The sequence below is a fragment of the Etheostoma spectabile genome, chromosome 2, assembly GCF_008692095.1.
Source record: "Etheostoma spectabile isolate EspeVRDwgs_2016 chromosome 2, UIUC_Espe_1.0, whole genome shotgun sequence".
Lineage (NCBI taxonomy): Eukaryota > Metazoa > Chordata > Actinopteri > Perciformes > Percidae > Etheostoma > Etheostoma spectabile.
Window position 1 is genome coordinate 7,015,143 of NC_045734.1, and position 16,634 is coordinate 7,031,776.

Sequence of the window (16,634 nt, forward strand, 5' to 3'; positions counted from 1 at the left end):
ACGTACCGTTTCTGGGAGTTTTCAGGTGATACTGCACCCTGCCGTTGGCACCGCTGTCGTGGTCGTGTGCGTGCGCGATGAACAACACTGTCCCTGGCAGTGTGTTTTGGGACACCGTGATGCTGTCGCTGAGTTTGGGGAAAACAGGAGCGTTGTCATTAATGTCAGCAATAGTGATGTTGACCTGGGTGGTGCTGTAAACTGGAGAGGAGTCGGTGTAGGACTGGAGAACCAGCAGGGCGTACGGCTGCGACTCGTGGTCCAGAGGTTTGATGTTGCTGATCAGGCCGGACTTTGGATGAATGGAAAACAAACCCTGAGGGTCTCCAGAGGAGATTCGGTAGGACACTGGTTCTGAATCTGTAAAGACAAAGAGTTTTTATTGATACATAATCAACAAAACATTAAAATGGTCAGTTCTCCTAAATTGTAAACTAACATTTTAACTTCCCTCACTTACCTTTAATGGTTGCATTTGGCTATTCTGATAGTTTTGGTTTTGTTTTAAAACTTTTGAGATATTTCTACCTCTTTCCCATAACAATGGACGTGAGCGGAATTTTACTTGTTCACAAGACAAAAGTAAATAAATTCAGAATGAAAAATGGATAAAATGAAAATGAATTCAACATCAACATGTCATTCCAGAAACAGTTAAAGTAAGGTGTAGTTTTCATTTACCGTCTCAAAAGTTGAGATTAAGAGATAGACTAAACTAACAAAATGTACACTAGCATGTATCAGAGTTCAAGAAAAGGGAAAAAGAAAAAAAAGTATAAAAGAAGAAAATCTATTATTTATTAAATCAATATTTATTAAATAAAAGACTAAAAAAGGCAAAGAAGAAAACATAACTGCAACTTAACAAGTGTATACTATTTTCAGTCCAATCTAGTCAAGTATCCCTATACTCTGCCTTGTTAAACTGGTGTGTTTAAAAACCAACAACATCTGAGTGGGGTTACACTAAAAATAAAAAAGTAGTCAGTAAAATAGTAAGCATTATCTATGTGCTGTCTGTTAAGCACATTGTTTTTGGCTCATGCGGTCCTCTGTAAAATAGTGTCAGATCCACATAATCTTTATGATTCACGCACATGGTGGAAAAACATAGTCTATGTATTGCAAATATTCCAGTTTACTTGCATGAGAACATCGACATGAATACAGAGCACACATACAGTCAGCAACATTAAGTAATTACAGTCCAGCTCAGAAGATCTCTTTAATCCCCTCCAAGTGTTTGTTGCTCTTCAACAGTAACTAACAAACCCCTGAAACCAGCAGAGAGAGCTTAACGGTGCCCGACCCCTGTCAAACAGGCCCAGTTCTGTTACTTCCGCTTTAAGTTGAAGCCCTAATCTTTTAATTGATTAGACAACCTCGAATGACTGTCTAGAGGAGTGGAGTGGTTTAGCTGCTGAGGGGACTAAGGGGAGTTAGTGGCACATCACAAGTGGACTATGAAGGGATAATCCTGGAAAACAGGGAAGACAGAGTCAAGAAACTCTCCACAGAAAAAGGGACTCCTTTATGTTACTGTAGATCAAATATTATGCAGAATACACACTGCTTTATCGCTAAGCATCCTATTTGTATTTGTAATGTGTAAAACTCACTTTATCCCGCAACTACATTGAATAAACTCTGACAAAGCAATCCAGCTGGTCTGTACCCCTTTACCATAGGTCATATGTACATGTCGTGAAGGAGGATTAAGGATTAAACTGCAGCCGTCCTCTTTGCTGCTCGCCTCTGCATATCAGGCAGGAGATGTAAACAATGACAATGATCGCTCAATCATCTGTCAGGACAAATTGTACTTAAAATACTGCATTTCTAAAACATCAAGGGTTGGAGAAATTTGCCTTCTTAATCAGTCGGTTGACTTCGTTTTCATATTTTATAACTGGTTAAATTAAACGTTAGTGGTATTAGATATACTAATTAGAGTGTTGTTGATTCTCCTTATATAAATTAATCATTAACCTTTTTTCCTGACCCACAGTTTTTTGGACTGTGACAGGAAGTCGGTGCACACATTGAGAGGGGACAGCGATTACATTTACTACAAATGAAACCATTGTGCTGTTTTTCCAACTTATAAAAAAAACAAGGCAATTTCCCTCTAATCAAGCATATCGGATACACGTGCTTCTATAAGTAGCAATGTTCATCTATTAATATTATTTTTAAGCTTGCTATATGTAATTATAATTATATTGTCTTAGAGTGTGTGTTGGGTGAAAGGGACAGATGCCTCCTGGTGTTCTACAACCAGGAGGGTAGTTATTGAGGGTTGGCCAGCAGATCTGGCCTCCTATTCACCATGGTCAGCAGGTGGCGCTGCAGCAGAGGCTGCGACACACAGCTCATGGAGACAAGTAAGGCACTTCAAAACCCATGGCGCCTGACTGCCGTCATTTGCGTAAAACTTGAACACGCAGGCATGATATACGTAATTTTAAAATTCAGTGTGACACATTCAGAGGACATTATCATCTCTGATGTCCGTCACAAGTAAATATCCATAAACTCCAGAACTTGCCTGAGAATCACCATGTCTGAGTTTTCTTCAGTATCAAAGTCATTCAGTTACAGTATATGTTTATTCTAGAATTTCATAGACAGCTGAAGACAGGAAAGAGGACAGCGAGAGGGTGATGGCAGGCAGCAGAGGACCGCAGGTCGGAATTCCACCTGGCACTACCAGGGTGCCCCATAATCCAGGTATATTTGTCTGTACATCCATGAGTAGGCTCCAAAATTATGGGAACTGTTGTTCAAAACGGGGTGGTGACACAGTTGTCTCGACTATGTTTGAGGTGGGGCCGATGCTGTCACGCTTTAAAATGCCCTGGATTTCAGACACAGCAAGTCACTTAGAAGCAGTATTTAATAGGAATTAATCACTTCTGGCTGATACTTGATCTATTTAACCCTCTGAGGACAAAAGACGAACCGGCGAGTCCAAGCGATGTCTGACGACACTCCTACTCAAAAAGCAATACAAGACAAGACATTTGTTTACTATTTTATTCATATTTACGCTACTTTTGTGAACTCAAGACTTTGGTAAACTCGTTTTGAGCACCACGACAAGTGTAGGTTTGTTTTCATGAGAGATTTGAGAACTATTTCTGCTTTATGGATAATTATCTCTTTATACATCACTATTCAGAAAGCTGAGTTTCTTCTAAACATTTTGATAAGAAACACATGGGTATAAGGTTATATACAAAAACCCTTAAAAGGAAAGTTCAAGAAGATATCTAAAAATGCCTTTAGACCTCAGAGGATTAATAAAGTACATTTTGCTGCAAATATGACACAATTTAGTAATCATCACTACCTGCAGAAGATGCAGAATTCTAACCTTTTCATAGATTTTTGTCTGTGTGTGTGTCTGTTTACGTATGTGTGTTTCTCCATGTGTTGTTTTGTCTCCCTCCCTCCCGTCTTTCCTCTCTGTGTTTTTTGGCCCTGGGATGCGTTCCTATGTCTCAGTGTATTGTTTATAATTTCTAAATATAATAAAAAAAAATAGAATAAAAAATGTGATCACAAAAAAAGCGTAATGTGTAAGTAATCTGATTACTCTTACACCCATCTCTGCCAATATCAGCCTTCTTCACCCCCCCCACCCTCCAGAAAACAACAATGTAGCCAGATCTAGACTCACCTGCTGGGTTTATGGCCTCCACTGTCCCCACAGCAGTCCCCGGTGGTGCGTCCTCGGCCACTGCAAAGCTGTAGCGTGACCTCTGGAACACAGCTGGAGCCTGGGCGCTGCGTAAAACATTGATGGTGATCTCTGCGGGCCTGGCTGAGGTCAAGCCCTCCCCATCCTGTGCGGTTATTGAGAGCTTCACACTGGCTGCACCCAGGTGAGTCAGAGAGGAGGTCAGGAGGAGCATTCCTACATTCACACAGACAGGTTACATGTTTTATTCATTGAGCTTCGACACTCAGGTCATACAATTGCTTTATTTCAATAACACCGCTTAATTGAATTGCCATTTGTCTTCTGTCTTTTCGTTTGTTTAACCAGGTAAAAGTTCCAGTAGAGCTAAGGTTAGTTGATCTTCACCAAAATAATCAGCAACCATTTGAAATATTTGATCGTGTCCATCATTTTTCAAGCAAAAATACCTGGTTCAGCTTCTCAAATGTGATAATGTGCTTATTTTTCCTATATATATTCAAAATGATTTTCTTTCGGGCTGGTTAATGAATCACATCGGGCTAACCAGTCCATTGATTGATCAGTGAAGAAAAGGGTTGCTAAGTTGCAGGCTTGATTGAGATTAAAACCTCCTTTTGGACAACAAAAAGGTAAAAAAAAAAAATCCTGTCAAACACTGCACACAAAGAAACCAAACAATATCTAGTTAGAGGTATTTGAATTTTAAAAACATCTGCATAAATTTAAAACAATGACCGAGGATGCTATTTTACAAATCTTTTTAAATGCTTCATACACAACCGCTTCTGCAACATGCTGCATTGGTGATATCCACATTAGTCACCATTTTGTTTACTGCATTTATAGACAGACAGCTGCATGATGACAGATGGGTCAGGAAGAACCACACCAAACAGACAAAATGGTTGCTCATTCTAATTATTTTAAATATCTGATTTAGTATTACAGTATGGCTAAGTGCCAACCCTACCTTACACATGGGGATATAAAGCTTTGGGCCTTGTGCATCACCCCTGCTGAGCAGTGACACTGGCAATCATTTCACGGCGACTTACACAAAGTAAGTTGTTTATCCCTCAACGCTGAGACTGCCAGTCACACAAGTGACTTTAAGGCCCTGTTTACACGTACATGGTTATTTTGAAAAACTGAGAGATTTCCCTTAGTTTGTGCCCTCGAGTCTTTCTAAAAACTCCGGTCAGAGTGGAGATTTTGGAAATCGACGTTTGCACATTTGCATGGAAACTGAGACAAAAGGAGGTTTACGCAGCCGAGGAAGAGAACACATAGGAAGTGATTTCTTGCTATTTTCGGGATTCTTATTGGCTAACGTGGGCTTGAGCTTCTCGTTACAGCATATACACACGGGTACGTGCAACCGAACACTACTGAAAACTGACAGCTGTGCACAATGTTATTTTTGGAAACGGAGAGGTTGAAATATCCGTTTATGAAAAGACCTGGCCACGTGTACATGTAGAATAAGACTAGTGTGTGGCTCTATGTGACAAGGCACTGAAGCTAGAACTAGAGCTGAGCAATATATTGATATTATATCCATATTACGATATGAGACTAGATATCGTCTTAGATTTTGGACATCGTAATATGGCATAAGTGGTGTTTTTTCAGGTTTTAAAAGTTGCATTACAGCAAAATGATGTCATTTTCTGAACTTACCAGAGTGGTGTAACTGTTCTATTATTTGCCTTTACCCACTTGGTCATTACATCCACATTACTGATGATTATTTATCAAAAATCTCATTGTGTAAATATTTTGTGAAAGCACCAATAGTCAACACTACAACATCGCTGCGGTATCGATATCGAGGTATTTGGTCAAAAATATTGTGATGTATGGTTTTCTCCATATCGCCCAGCCCTAGCTAGAAGCCATAGTCACGCAGAGGAGAAACTCAATTAAAGTTTAACGATCCACCTTTAAACCACAGTGGTGTGTTACTTTCTGTTGTTCATTTTTCAGTGGAGTTTAGATTTGTTTATGGTACGGGTTTCCCAGAGGGGCAAAACACAACATTTCACAAAACCACAAAGATATAAAAAATATATATATATATATATATATATATATATTTTAGAAAAAATATTAACAATGCAGGAACACAAAATAAAAAAATAACTAGCCCAGTCAGTCAATTTGTTTGTTTCATCCAGTGTTGTTGTGTTTTGCCCCTCGGGCCACCGTAGACAGACTACAAGACTAGAAAACTAGAAAACAACTTGGCCAAAAATTACTTCAAGTCCACTACAATTTTCTGAAGGCACAACAGTGCGTGCACTTCTTCATTCAATCTTAATAACATGGCGTTTGCTCATTTTCTTTTTACACTTAACTGAAACACAACGTTCTTCTACTTCAATAAAGACACTTAAACACCTGTGTTTTCTTACGCCGGCCTACCTGTTTGTTTATCCAGTGTGAACAAACTGGACATGTCCCCGGGGAGGACATCGTAGGTGACCTGTCCAAACCTGTCAGAATCTCGGTCGGTAGCGATGACGGTGAGGATTTCTGTGCCGGGCTGTGTGTGGCTGCTGATGCTCATGGTGTACTCGTCAGGGTTAAATACTGGAGCATTATCGTTCCGGTCTTCCACCTCGATGTGCACGTAGGTTTGAGCGCTCAGGCCGCCCTGACATTTGAAAAGTGAGGAAAGAAGAGAGTTTTGTATGAGAAGAATGAGCAGACTCATGCAAGGTTGCATTTGGGAGTCAAATGCAACCTTGCTGTCTTGTTACAATTACAGTGCATGGAGTAAATTAGGATGTTTCGAGAAAGAAGGCCGGGTGTTGACGCAGCATGTCAAAGCTAACTGTTCCTAAATGATGCCCACTCACTGGATCTTCAGCTTTGATCAGAATGTCATGGACCGTCTGCCCCGAATCTCGATCGATATCCTGAAAGACACACAGCTCTCCGGTCTGTGGGTGGATTCGGAAGAGAGGGTGTTTGTCCTGCATGTCGAAGCCGTCCGACAGAGAGTAGAGAAGTGTGCCAAACTCGGCACTGTCTGCATCAGTGGCGACAACCTAAAAAGAAGAAAAATATAGTTACAAGCAAACAACTAAAACATTGTCATTACCATCTGAACAGAAACAAAGAAAATAAAAAACATAGGATTGTTCACTGTAATAAAGTATCAAGGAGAAGGGATCTGGAATTTGGTCCATCTCTTAGATTTCAGACATAGTCAAACATCCTTTTATTGTAATTGCATTCAATAATTGACTTTACATACAAAGAGACAAACCTCCCTCAGACACTTTGATGCTGCCAGAAAAAATAAAATCAAAATAACAAATAACCTGCCGGAAATTCCTCATATTGTCGAGAAGGCCGATTTACCAGTCAACACAACATTGCTGGTGTCCTGAATGGAGTGTGACAAAGTAAAAAAAATTAAATAATACTGTTAAATTAAATTATCTGGGCAGCATGCTTAGTGGAGGGGGTTGTTGCTTGTCTTGGGGTTGATGCCAACGGCTAAACTTGGAAAGCCTTATTTGACCGTAATCCTTTGTTTGCTTTAAACCAGATGGCTGTTATTTACTGTACACATGACCTGTGTACATACAACTTCAAACCTACGTGAAGTGCCAGGTAGTGTTTTTGTACAGTTCAACAGAGATAATATTTCATGTACAGTTTTGTCTAAGGACAATACTTTCTTAATGTTATTTCTGCCAGAGTAACAGCAGTCTAGTCCATTACAACTATATATTTATATGCACATACACATGCATATATGCCTATATATACACCTGCCCATAAAAATGTATATACTCAACCACTCTCAAATCTATATCCCTTGATTTGTTATTGTAAAAAAAGAATCCTGTTTTTCCTCTTCTTTTTCATCTTTTGTTACTTTTCACACACACACACACACACACACACACACGCACACGCACACGCACACGCACACGCACACGCACACTTGTTTATTATCAGACGAGTAAAGAAACTAGAAAATATTCACAATTAATAAACCGGAATTAGAGAATCTTTAACTCAAACCAGTTAATCAATTATCAAGATATTTCTGCTTCACTCATCGTCACAAACCCACTCCTCCATAACATTTTCCCAATATGCAGTTTTTCATTTACTTTGTTAAAATGAAAAAGGTGTGTATTTCAGAAGGAGACTTCTGTAATAAACGGTAATGCCACACCGTAGTCAGAGTAATCTGTCAATCTTTAGATTCAACCGCTGTTGTAATCATAAATCTGCCAGAGAAGGTCAACATAATAATAATTTAAAAAAAAAAACCTCCCCACAATCAAAGGGTGAAGAGTATCACCGCAGTGGAAGACAGGAGGCGGCCAAACAGCGGTGTAAAGACGCGCCTCCGATCAAACAGAGATCCTTTCAGGTCTCACTGCGCTCGTGACAAGAGACACATGCTACAGATAGAGCGCTCACTTTCCAGCCATAAAGATCATATCATCTCGGAGTTTATGAGCTTTGATCAGAGGAGCTTTTTACAGACATGGGTCAAGGTCTGATTCAATGTGTACAGTAACACACCCAGCAAGCTTTTGAACTGACTTTACGACTGCTAAGAAAACTAATTCTCCTGATGTCTGTGAATGTGTAACGTAACAGAGGCTTAATAATGCTTAGACTGTATAGTTCTGGGATTCCGTGTCGAGGGACATCACACGTTCTACACTCCATTTCTACTTAAAGGTCCACCTGGCAAAGACTAATGCAGTCCGATACAACAGCCCTGCAACATCCTACTGTCCCATGAAGGTTATAATGTTCACTTTCTGTTGATGGGATTGTGGAAGTGATTTAGGGAGGTGTTGGAAAATGCCAATCAGCTCCTCAAATGTAAAGATGTACTGCTCTTCCCGTTTTACATTGTTGTACATTTATTATCTGAGTTTTAGACTGTTAGTTAATTATCAAAGCAAACTGACGTCACCTTCTGCTCTGGGAAATTGTCAAGCCTTTGTCACCATCTTTCTGACATTTTTTTGTCAATTTATTGAACATGTTAAAAAAAATAGAGTAAAACTGATCACAAAAACGTGATCATTAGCAACATCTTAGCCATAAATAAGCAACTCAAATTTCATAGACCCACATTTCATTTCACTAATAGCTAAAGCGGAAAATAAACCAACATCTTCATTTATAGCCCCCCCGTTGCTTTCTTTTTCCACCTCTCACTTTTAACTCACTTCTCTGCTGTATTGTTTTTTGAAGATTCTTCTCTTTCATACACCTGCTGATGGTCCACTGTTGACTATTATTCTTTGACTGTGACTCATTTTTGCTTTGTCTGAGACTGAGTTCTTCACAATTCTGAAGGCAAAACACACACACACACACACACACGCACGCACAGGCGCACACACACACAATCTTATGCCTACATCACCTTATAGAGAAAAAGGATGTCACTGAAATACAATGATTTTTAATTTGAATAAAATGCCAAATATCACTTAAGTTTACAGAAAATGCATTGGTAAAAAATGCATAGGCCTCTTTTGTAATGGGCTTCAGCTCGTACCAGGCTGCTGAGCGTGGTACCAGGCATCACATCTGTCATATCTAAGTCACAGTGCTGAACTGGAGAAAGGGGTGTGTGTGTGTGTGTGTGTGTGTGTGTGTGTGTGTGTGTGTGTGTGTGTGTGTGTGTGTGTGTGTGTGTGTGTGTGTGTGTGTGTGTGTGTGTGTGTGTGTGTGTGTGTGTGTGTGTGTGTGTGTGTGTGTGCGCGCGCATTTAGGAGGAACACTGATGTCTTTGTGCATGCAGACTGAAGGCAACTTTTGTCTTATGAGACGTAAGGAGACAGTGAGACAGAGAGCATAATAATACGTTGAATGTTAACACTGGAGACGTCTTTAAACTGCAGTGGTTAGCAAATTCAATTCAATTTTTTTTGTAAAACCAAGCTAGTTGATTTATAACGGAGAATTGTTGTCAAGCTGTGGTTCCAAAGATTTTTGCCATATGACATACCTTCAAATACAGTAGTCCGCTTGTGTCCTTGTCAAGAACTGCATAATGTGTAAAGTAAAATTGATTTAAAAAAAAAAGTGAACTTTTAGATGTCAAACTATTCAGCCTTTTTACAAGAAAAAAAGCAATTATTCAAGACTTCTATTTTGAGTATCCGTGCTGATGTAAACTAGCATAATGCTTCTCGTTTGAACAGCCCTTGCCCCATCTGAATTGAGTCTGGCTTCAGTCATTCAGCCTTAACAATTAAGGCAACTCCATTTAAAAGATTTTTTATTCTGGATGCGCAAAAAACAACAAATATTTTGGGGAGCAAAAATTTGTATGTATGTATACAATCCTTTGATTGTATTCTAAAATAGTGTACAAAATGTACAAAAAATGCTAAAAGGCCTTATCATAATTTCTCAGAGCTCAAGATGCCATCTTCAAAGTGCTTGTTTTGTCTGAGGAACAACCCAAAACACAAAGATCTTTGGTTTACAATGATGTAAAGGGAAAAGCAGCAAATAATCACAATGGAAAAGTTGGAACTGGTGAATATTTGGCATTTTTTGCATGAAGAATTTTCTGCAACAATTAATTTCGGTATAAAAAATAGAGCGGTTTAATCTTCTGTTGGTAAATGTATTGCCTAATTGCTTCAGGTCTAGGGTCAATCGTCCAAATGTTGAGATATCAACCTCAGACTTCTGCTGCGACCCCATACCATACAATGCAAATAAGTGGAAATTCATTTGTGGCGCTATCACAGCATAGCTACATCACATGCAGCCTATACTGTACACCACTCCATAGTAAACATTTCTTCACAGGGACATTGTCATTGTTATTCTGGATAATCCACAGACTTTGAATTATCTACTTCTCTAATTTCTACTGTATAAATAATCACAAGGGAAACCACTTACAGTGTGTTTCTCTAGATTATAAAGAGTAAGCAGAACATTTTTACTGGAAAGACACTTAGCTGCTGAAGACTTTTCTTAAAAATGTCAGGGCTTTGACCATCAAAAATGAAATTTATATCACTTCATTTGTTATTGGGTGAGCAGCCTTGAGTCACTGGCCATGTGACTACAGGGTACTCTGTTTGAAGTCTCCAGTGGCTGGCTACCTTGGTTTCATTTCATTCACTTTCTTTTTCTCTCTGCATTTCCTGTCAGCTCTTTCCATACAGTTCTATCCAATAAAGGAATAACAATATCTCCCCAAAAACCTGCAAAGTGTACTGGGTTAAAGGCAAACATTCAGGGATGGGTATTGCAAAAGCTACCCCTAAGGGTAAGAAAATGTTATGTTTTTGTAAGGTGCACTATGAGTTCCTGCATGGTTTCAGCGGGATTTCATTTTTGTCTCAAATCGTAGGCATCTCTCCTTGATCAGCTAGCCTGCCCCCAGAATGCACTGTTAAAAAGCCCGGTCTTGGGAGACAACACAGGGGGCGTAAACGCCCCCAAAAAACTAGTGGCACAGGATAGACACCATAACACAACAAAACTCTCCAGCCAATCGCCGACAACATGGTTGGTGGAGGGGATTTACTGACATTTACTCAGTCATGACAGTTACGGAAACATGGGGGGGAGGGGCCAGCTTGCTTACTTGGAACGTCAACATAAGTGACCATGCAGGAACTCATAGTGCACCTTTAAAGCTGAATATTTGCCAACATACTTGTAAAAAGCAGCTCCCAATGTCACTGTGCTCTGGTATGGACACGTTGTACAGCTGTTTCTGGAACACAGGCTCGTTGTCATTGACGTCCTCCACCAGCACGGTGACTGTTGCCGTGGATGACAGAGCCGGTTCCCCTCCATCAGCAGCCACCACCAGGAACCAAACCTCCATCTGTGTCTCTCTGTCCAGAGCAGCGGCGGTTGTGACTAGGCCCGACTCTGGGTCGATGCTAAACAGGCTCTCCTGGTTGGACTCCAGGATGGAGTACGTAACATCTGAGTTGGTGCCCTCGTCTGCGTCTCGGGCCCGCATCTGGATGAGAGAACTCCCCTGAGGAGCGTCTTCAGAAATGCTGACGATGTACACATCGTTGTTAAAAACTGGGTGGCAATCATTGGTGTCAGCCACCCTGAGGAGAAGCACCATCTCACTGCTCAGAGGTGGGCTCCCCAAATCTGATGCTTGCAACTTCAACTCGTACAGATCACTTTCTTCCCTGTCCAGCACTGCGTTCACACACAAAGCGTACAGGAAATCATCCGTCTGCTTCAGGGTGAACTTTCCCTCATCCTCAAGCGTCACAGTGACCCTCTCCTCCTTAAAGTCGGGGTCCGACACTGAAATCCGGGCAACGTAGTCCCCGATCGCTGCCGCCTCTGACACCACCGCATCCCCTGTCTCACTGAGAAACATCACGCTGATGGTGGGACTGTTATCGTTGACGTTAAGCACCTTCACGCCCACAAAAGTGCTGCTGTACTCGGGCTGAGCCCCGTCATCTCTCGCGCTGATGATCAACTCATGAAATGCCTGCATCTCGTAATCAAGAGGCTTGTTGAGATACACCACGCCGCTGCTCTCGTCGATGGAGAAAACCTCGTTTGAGTCACTCTGCCGCCTGTTAATCTCGTAAATGATTCTCCCGTTGTCGCCCAGGTCCAGGTCAGTGGCGTGGACCTGACACACAGAGGACATCAACGGAGCATCCTCGGACAGCGAGGCGTGATATTCACTCTGGTCGAACACGGGAGGGTTGTCGTTCTCATCCACGACCCGGATGTTCACCTGAAGGGTCCCCGTCCTGGCTGGGATGCCGCCATCAAAGGCCTCGATGGCGAGGGAGTAGAAGTCCTGCGTTTCTCGGTCTAGTTTGCTTGTGAGGATGAGATCCAGACTCGGGTGGTTCTCAGATCCACTGCGATACTCCAGTCGGAATAACTCCCTCATCTCACTCTCTGTTATCCTGTATCCCTGGGTACCAAACTCCCCCTCATCCCCATCTTTCGCAACTACTAGCTGAAACTGACTCCCAGGGGGGCTCAGTTCTGATATTTCGAAGTCAACCTCCTTTGAGGGAAACACAGGTGAATGGTCGTTCACATCGGTCACCTCTAGTTTGACTTTTATCATCTCTCCTGTGAGAGTGGCCGCCACAAATTCATACTTCTCCCTGCTCTCTCTGTCCAGGATCACAGCTGTGGAGATGATCCCCGTGTCTGCGTCTATTTCCAGGTCTCTGAACACATAAGAGTCTCTGCTCTCAGAGATGAAGAATCCAGTGCTTGGCCTGCTTAACACCGCACCCAGATCTCCAACGATGGTCTTGGCAGGCAACCCCTCTTTCACAGACAGCGTCAGGTTGAACACCTGTCCGAAGGACTGCGCGCAAAGCAGCGCCAGCACGAGCGTCCTAAGGAGCGACGTTGCGCCATTTTTGCGGCCCATCATTGCTCCTTTCCACATGGCTTTGAAACTCTTGGTTTTTTGCGAGTGGAAGTTTTAGGCTACATATTTCCGTATCAAATGCACACTCCTCAATCACATCTCAGAGCTCCTCTCCAGACAGAAACAGGTATACGCACTGTGCATTACTTCGTTTTTGCGCGCGGAAAAAAAAACAGCCAGCAGTCATTCTCCATCCCAATATTTTAGCGGCTTATTGCGTGATTCTGGAGTCTCAATATCCACACATCTAGTACCGTAAACCCGCTGGGCTTCTTCACACATCCTGGCACTGAGTGGCCACAGAGCGCTGCACTGTCTGAAATGAACACACCTCCTGGCAGGCGGCGCGGCCCACGCTGATCTGCTCCATCTGGGGCCCTGATTGCTTAAGATTTAATTAGGCCGAGAGATTACCCACAGTGCCGCATGCTCAAAGGTGCCATAGTAGCAAGTTATGTTTGACTAGTAGGGGATCATAAAGTGTGCAGAAAAGTAGGGGCACTCAAGAAAAAAAACTCATACAGAGTGAACTGTTGTGAGAAAGTTGAGCTCATGCAATCTGGGATTCAGCCTGCCTGATTTTGGTTAATTGGTTAGAATAAATCCAATAAATAAGACGTTTAAAGAGGTTAATTTTTTTTGTGTGTGCCAAAAGTTCACATGGTATTGGGCTGCCTCCCTCTACTGGTACACACGACAACAGCAGGCACTGTGGAATCTTTCTATAACTGACCCCAAACAACATGTATATGGTCAATTAGGGGCTCAAATTAGTGTCAGTAACATATTAAGTGTGAAATAAAGAAGAAGATTAAGGAAACATGGGAAAAATATATTTCAGTTCTGAGACTTTAAACTTAAACTTCTTAGAATTTCAAGTCTGAATAGTTTGAAATTCTGTGGTTGTCTATTGCCCTTTGTAAACCTGTGATAACAACTTTGTGAATATGTAGAAACAACTTGCATCCTTAAATAATCCTGAGAAAAGTGTGCACAGTGTGCAAGACATGGACGTTTAAAATGCACCCTGACATTTAAGTTAATGGCTATTATTCAATAAAGTTATAGTGGGGAGGTTTCACAGCCTTAAACTTTAACTTTGTACTCATGTTTTCAAAAAGCCGTCCTTTGATAAATAGTGCACATAGTATTATTTGTTGATATACAAGCGTTGGTATCTTCATCATTTTACACACTCATTACTGAACCTACTTTAAGGATATAAAATTAAGACATTAGAACATTAAAACTAACCAAGATCAGCATAACACGTGATAAATAAGGTAAAGACAGGATTAGCTTTGTGGAAACCATAAGGACATCCAAATATAATCTAAAAATATAAACAAATATGTTAATACGCAATGTCATTTAGTTGTGGTTGATTGTTACATTTAATTTCAAAGTACTTCTGTAACATTTAAATCAATATAACTGTAAAAGAAGAAGAAACCGGGACGAGGGTTTCGCCATGCACTCTCAGACCTCTACATCCATGACTTAGGTAGAAAACAGAAATGAAAAGCTCCCAAAAAAAATCCTTTTAGGGGCTATGAATATCTGTTCAAAACCCTTTATTCTGAATAGCCATCTGAGCCTTGCAGATTGAAATGTAACTGCATGGACTTTTATTAAAAAATGTGTGAGTGAGGCAATCTATTGTGTTGTGATGTGATTTTACAGGTGAGCAAGATGAGCAGCCCACTGGTGACACCAGAAACACAGCGGAGCTCAGTGAGACACTTGGAGATCAATGTTACTGGGTGGAGATAAAGGGTGACGACTGTAAGTACTACAGGAACGCTGTCACCGACAGATACCTGGGTAAGTACACAAACTGATCTTTACTGAACAAAAGAAACAGCATGTATGTGAAAAATGTACTGTTTTATTAAACTGAGCAAAATAAAGTTCACATTGCAGCCCAGAAAAAAGGGCACTGTTGTTTCCACGTCTCTACAACTGCCATATTTGGGACAATACTTTTTTTTTTCCTTTTCTTCAAACTATTTTTTAACACACCGTCTGTCCTCCTGCAGGTTTGACCCCAGCAGTGAGCAGGTCCACTCTGAGGCCAGTCCGTCTGTGTCTGAAGAGTGGCTGCTGCTGGCGGATCAGACGGACCAGAGCCATCAGAGAGCCGTCGTCATCAAGAACAAACACTCAGGGAGGTTCCTGGCAGTCCAAAATGGCCGCTTCATTGGATTAACATTGTACAATGAAGACTGCAAATGGTTTTTAGAATAAAATGAGACAATTTAACTGCATTTTAGAATGTGGTTGCTTCTGTCAAAGACACAATCATAACAAAACAAAAAAAGCTGTAGCAAGCAAAACTTGATGAGTGTATCTACAGCAGTTGGTTTGGTAGAAATACAAATAAACATTGTTACTGAGACAAGATGAACAGTTGAAAAAAGAAGCATTAGAATCTTTTTCTCTTGAGGATTTCTGGTTTCCAGTTGACCGGATGGGTTTCTTCTGTCTACAAGAAAGAAAACAAGAGTTGTCAAATTACCTATCTGCTGCTTGAAATATTATACACTAATATATAACATGTAGGGCTGGGCAATACAGAGAAAATCAAATATCACAATATTTTTAACCAAATACCTAGATGTCGATATTGCGACGATATTGTATGGTTGAATATTGGTGCTTTAACAAAAAGTTATTTACACAATGAGATTTTTGATAAATATTCTCCAGAAATGATTTAATGACTTAGTGGGTAAAGGTAAATAATAGAACAGCTAGAACAGTCTGGTAAGTTCAGAAAATGACATCACTTTACTGTAATGCAGCCTGTAAAACCAGGAAAAGACACAACTTACCATATTACAATATATCCAAACTCTAAGACGATATCTAGTCTCATATTGCCCAGCCCTAATAACATACACTTAAACATGAACTGACTATACACATAATCATATAACTTACAGCCGTGTCGTCCTCTTTGTATACTTTAATGGTCTTGTCGGCCTCGGCGGTGATCAGTCTGCTTTCTGAGTTGTCGAACATGCAGGCAAAGATTCCCGACTCGCTGTCCAGAGATCCGGGCTGCACGGCTGCATGAATCCGCTGGAAGTTGTAGCCTGTCCTCCAATCCCACAAGTGGATAGTTCCATTGTCCGCTACAGAGACAACAAAAAAATGTGTATGATCAATCACAAGTTGAATGCGCTTATAACTCAATACTGTAATCACCTGTATAATAAAGTCAACATTAACCCTCAGAAAACTTGATAATTTATTCTAAGAATTAAAAGTTAAACATTTTCTGTAGACAAAACAAGGATAGTGTTGCTAGGCCTGCACGATTCGGGGAAAAATATGAATCAATCAGTTTAGAATTGATATTGATACAATTTACTGCCACGATCTTTTTCCTCACAAAGTGTAATATTTATTGCACACATGAACCATGACAGAACAAAAGAAATTGGCAGTACAAAACAGATTTTTTGCCACCTCTAGCACATTGGGCATCACCACAAGCCTGTAAACACAGAGGCT

At 40.9% G+C, this 16,634-nt stretch overlaps 2 protein-coding genes across 2 annotated transcripts in view; both read right to left on the reverse strand.

Moving 5' to 3' along the window:
- Positions 1 to 13,133, reverse strand: part of dchs2 (dachsous cadherin-related 2) — a 44,158-nt gene extending 31,025 nt beyond the window's left edge. Inside the window, exons 1-5 of the mRNA XM_032529843.1 lie at positions 11,388 to 13,133; positions 6,568 to 6,759; positions 6,131 to 6,362; positions 3,683 to 3,919; positions 1 to 360 (exon numbers count right to left, since the gene is read on the reverse strand). The exon at positions 1 to 360 is cut by the window's left edge and continues 666 nt beyond it. Of these exons, the coding sequence (XP_032385734.1) occupies positions 1 to 360; positions 3,683 to 3,919; positions 6,131 to 6,362; positions 6,568 to 6,759; positions 11,388 to 13,133 (2,767 nt within the window). The remainder of the gene's footprint in view (positions 361 to 3,682; positions 3,920 to 6,130; positions 6,363 to 6,567; positions 6,760 to 11,387) is intronic.
- Positions 13,134 to 14,987: 1,854 nt separating this feature from the next.
- Positions 14,988 to 16,634, reverse strand: part of plrg1 (pleiotropic regulator 1) — an 8,630-nt gene continuing 6,983 nt past the window's right edge. Inside the window, exons 14-15 of the mRNA XM_032529855.1 lie at positions 16,059 to 16,252; positions 14,988 to 15,600 (exon numbers count right to left, since the gene is read on the reverse strand). Coding sequence (XP_032385746.1) covers positions 15,541 to 15,600; positions 16,059 to 16,252 — 254 coding nt within the window. The 3' untranslated portion in view covers positions 14,988 to 15,540. The remainder of the gene's footprint in view (positions 15,601 to 16,058; positions 16,253 to 16,634) is intronic.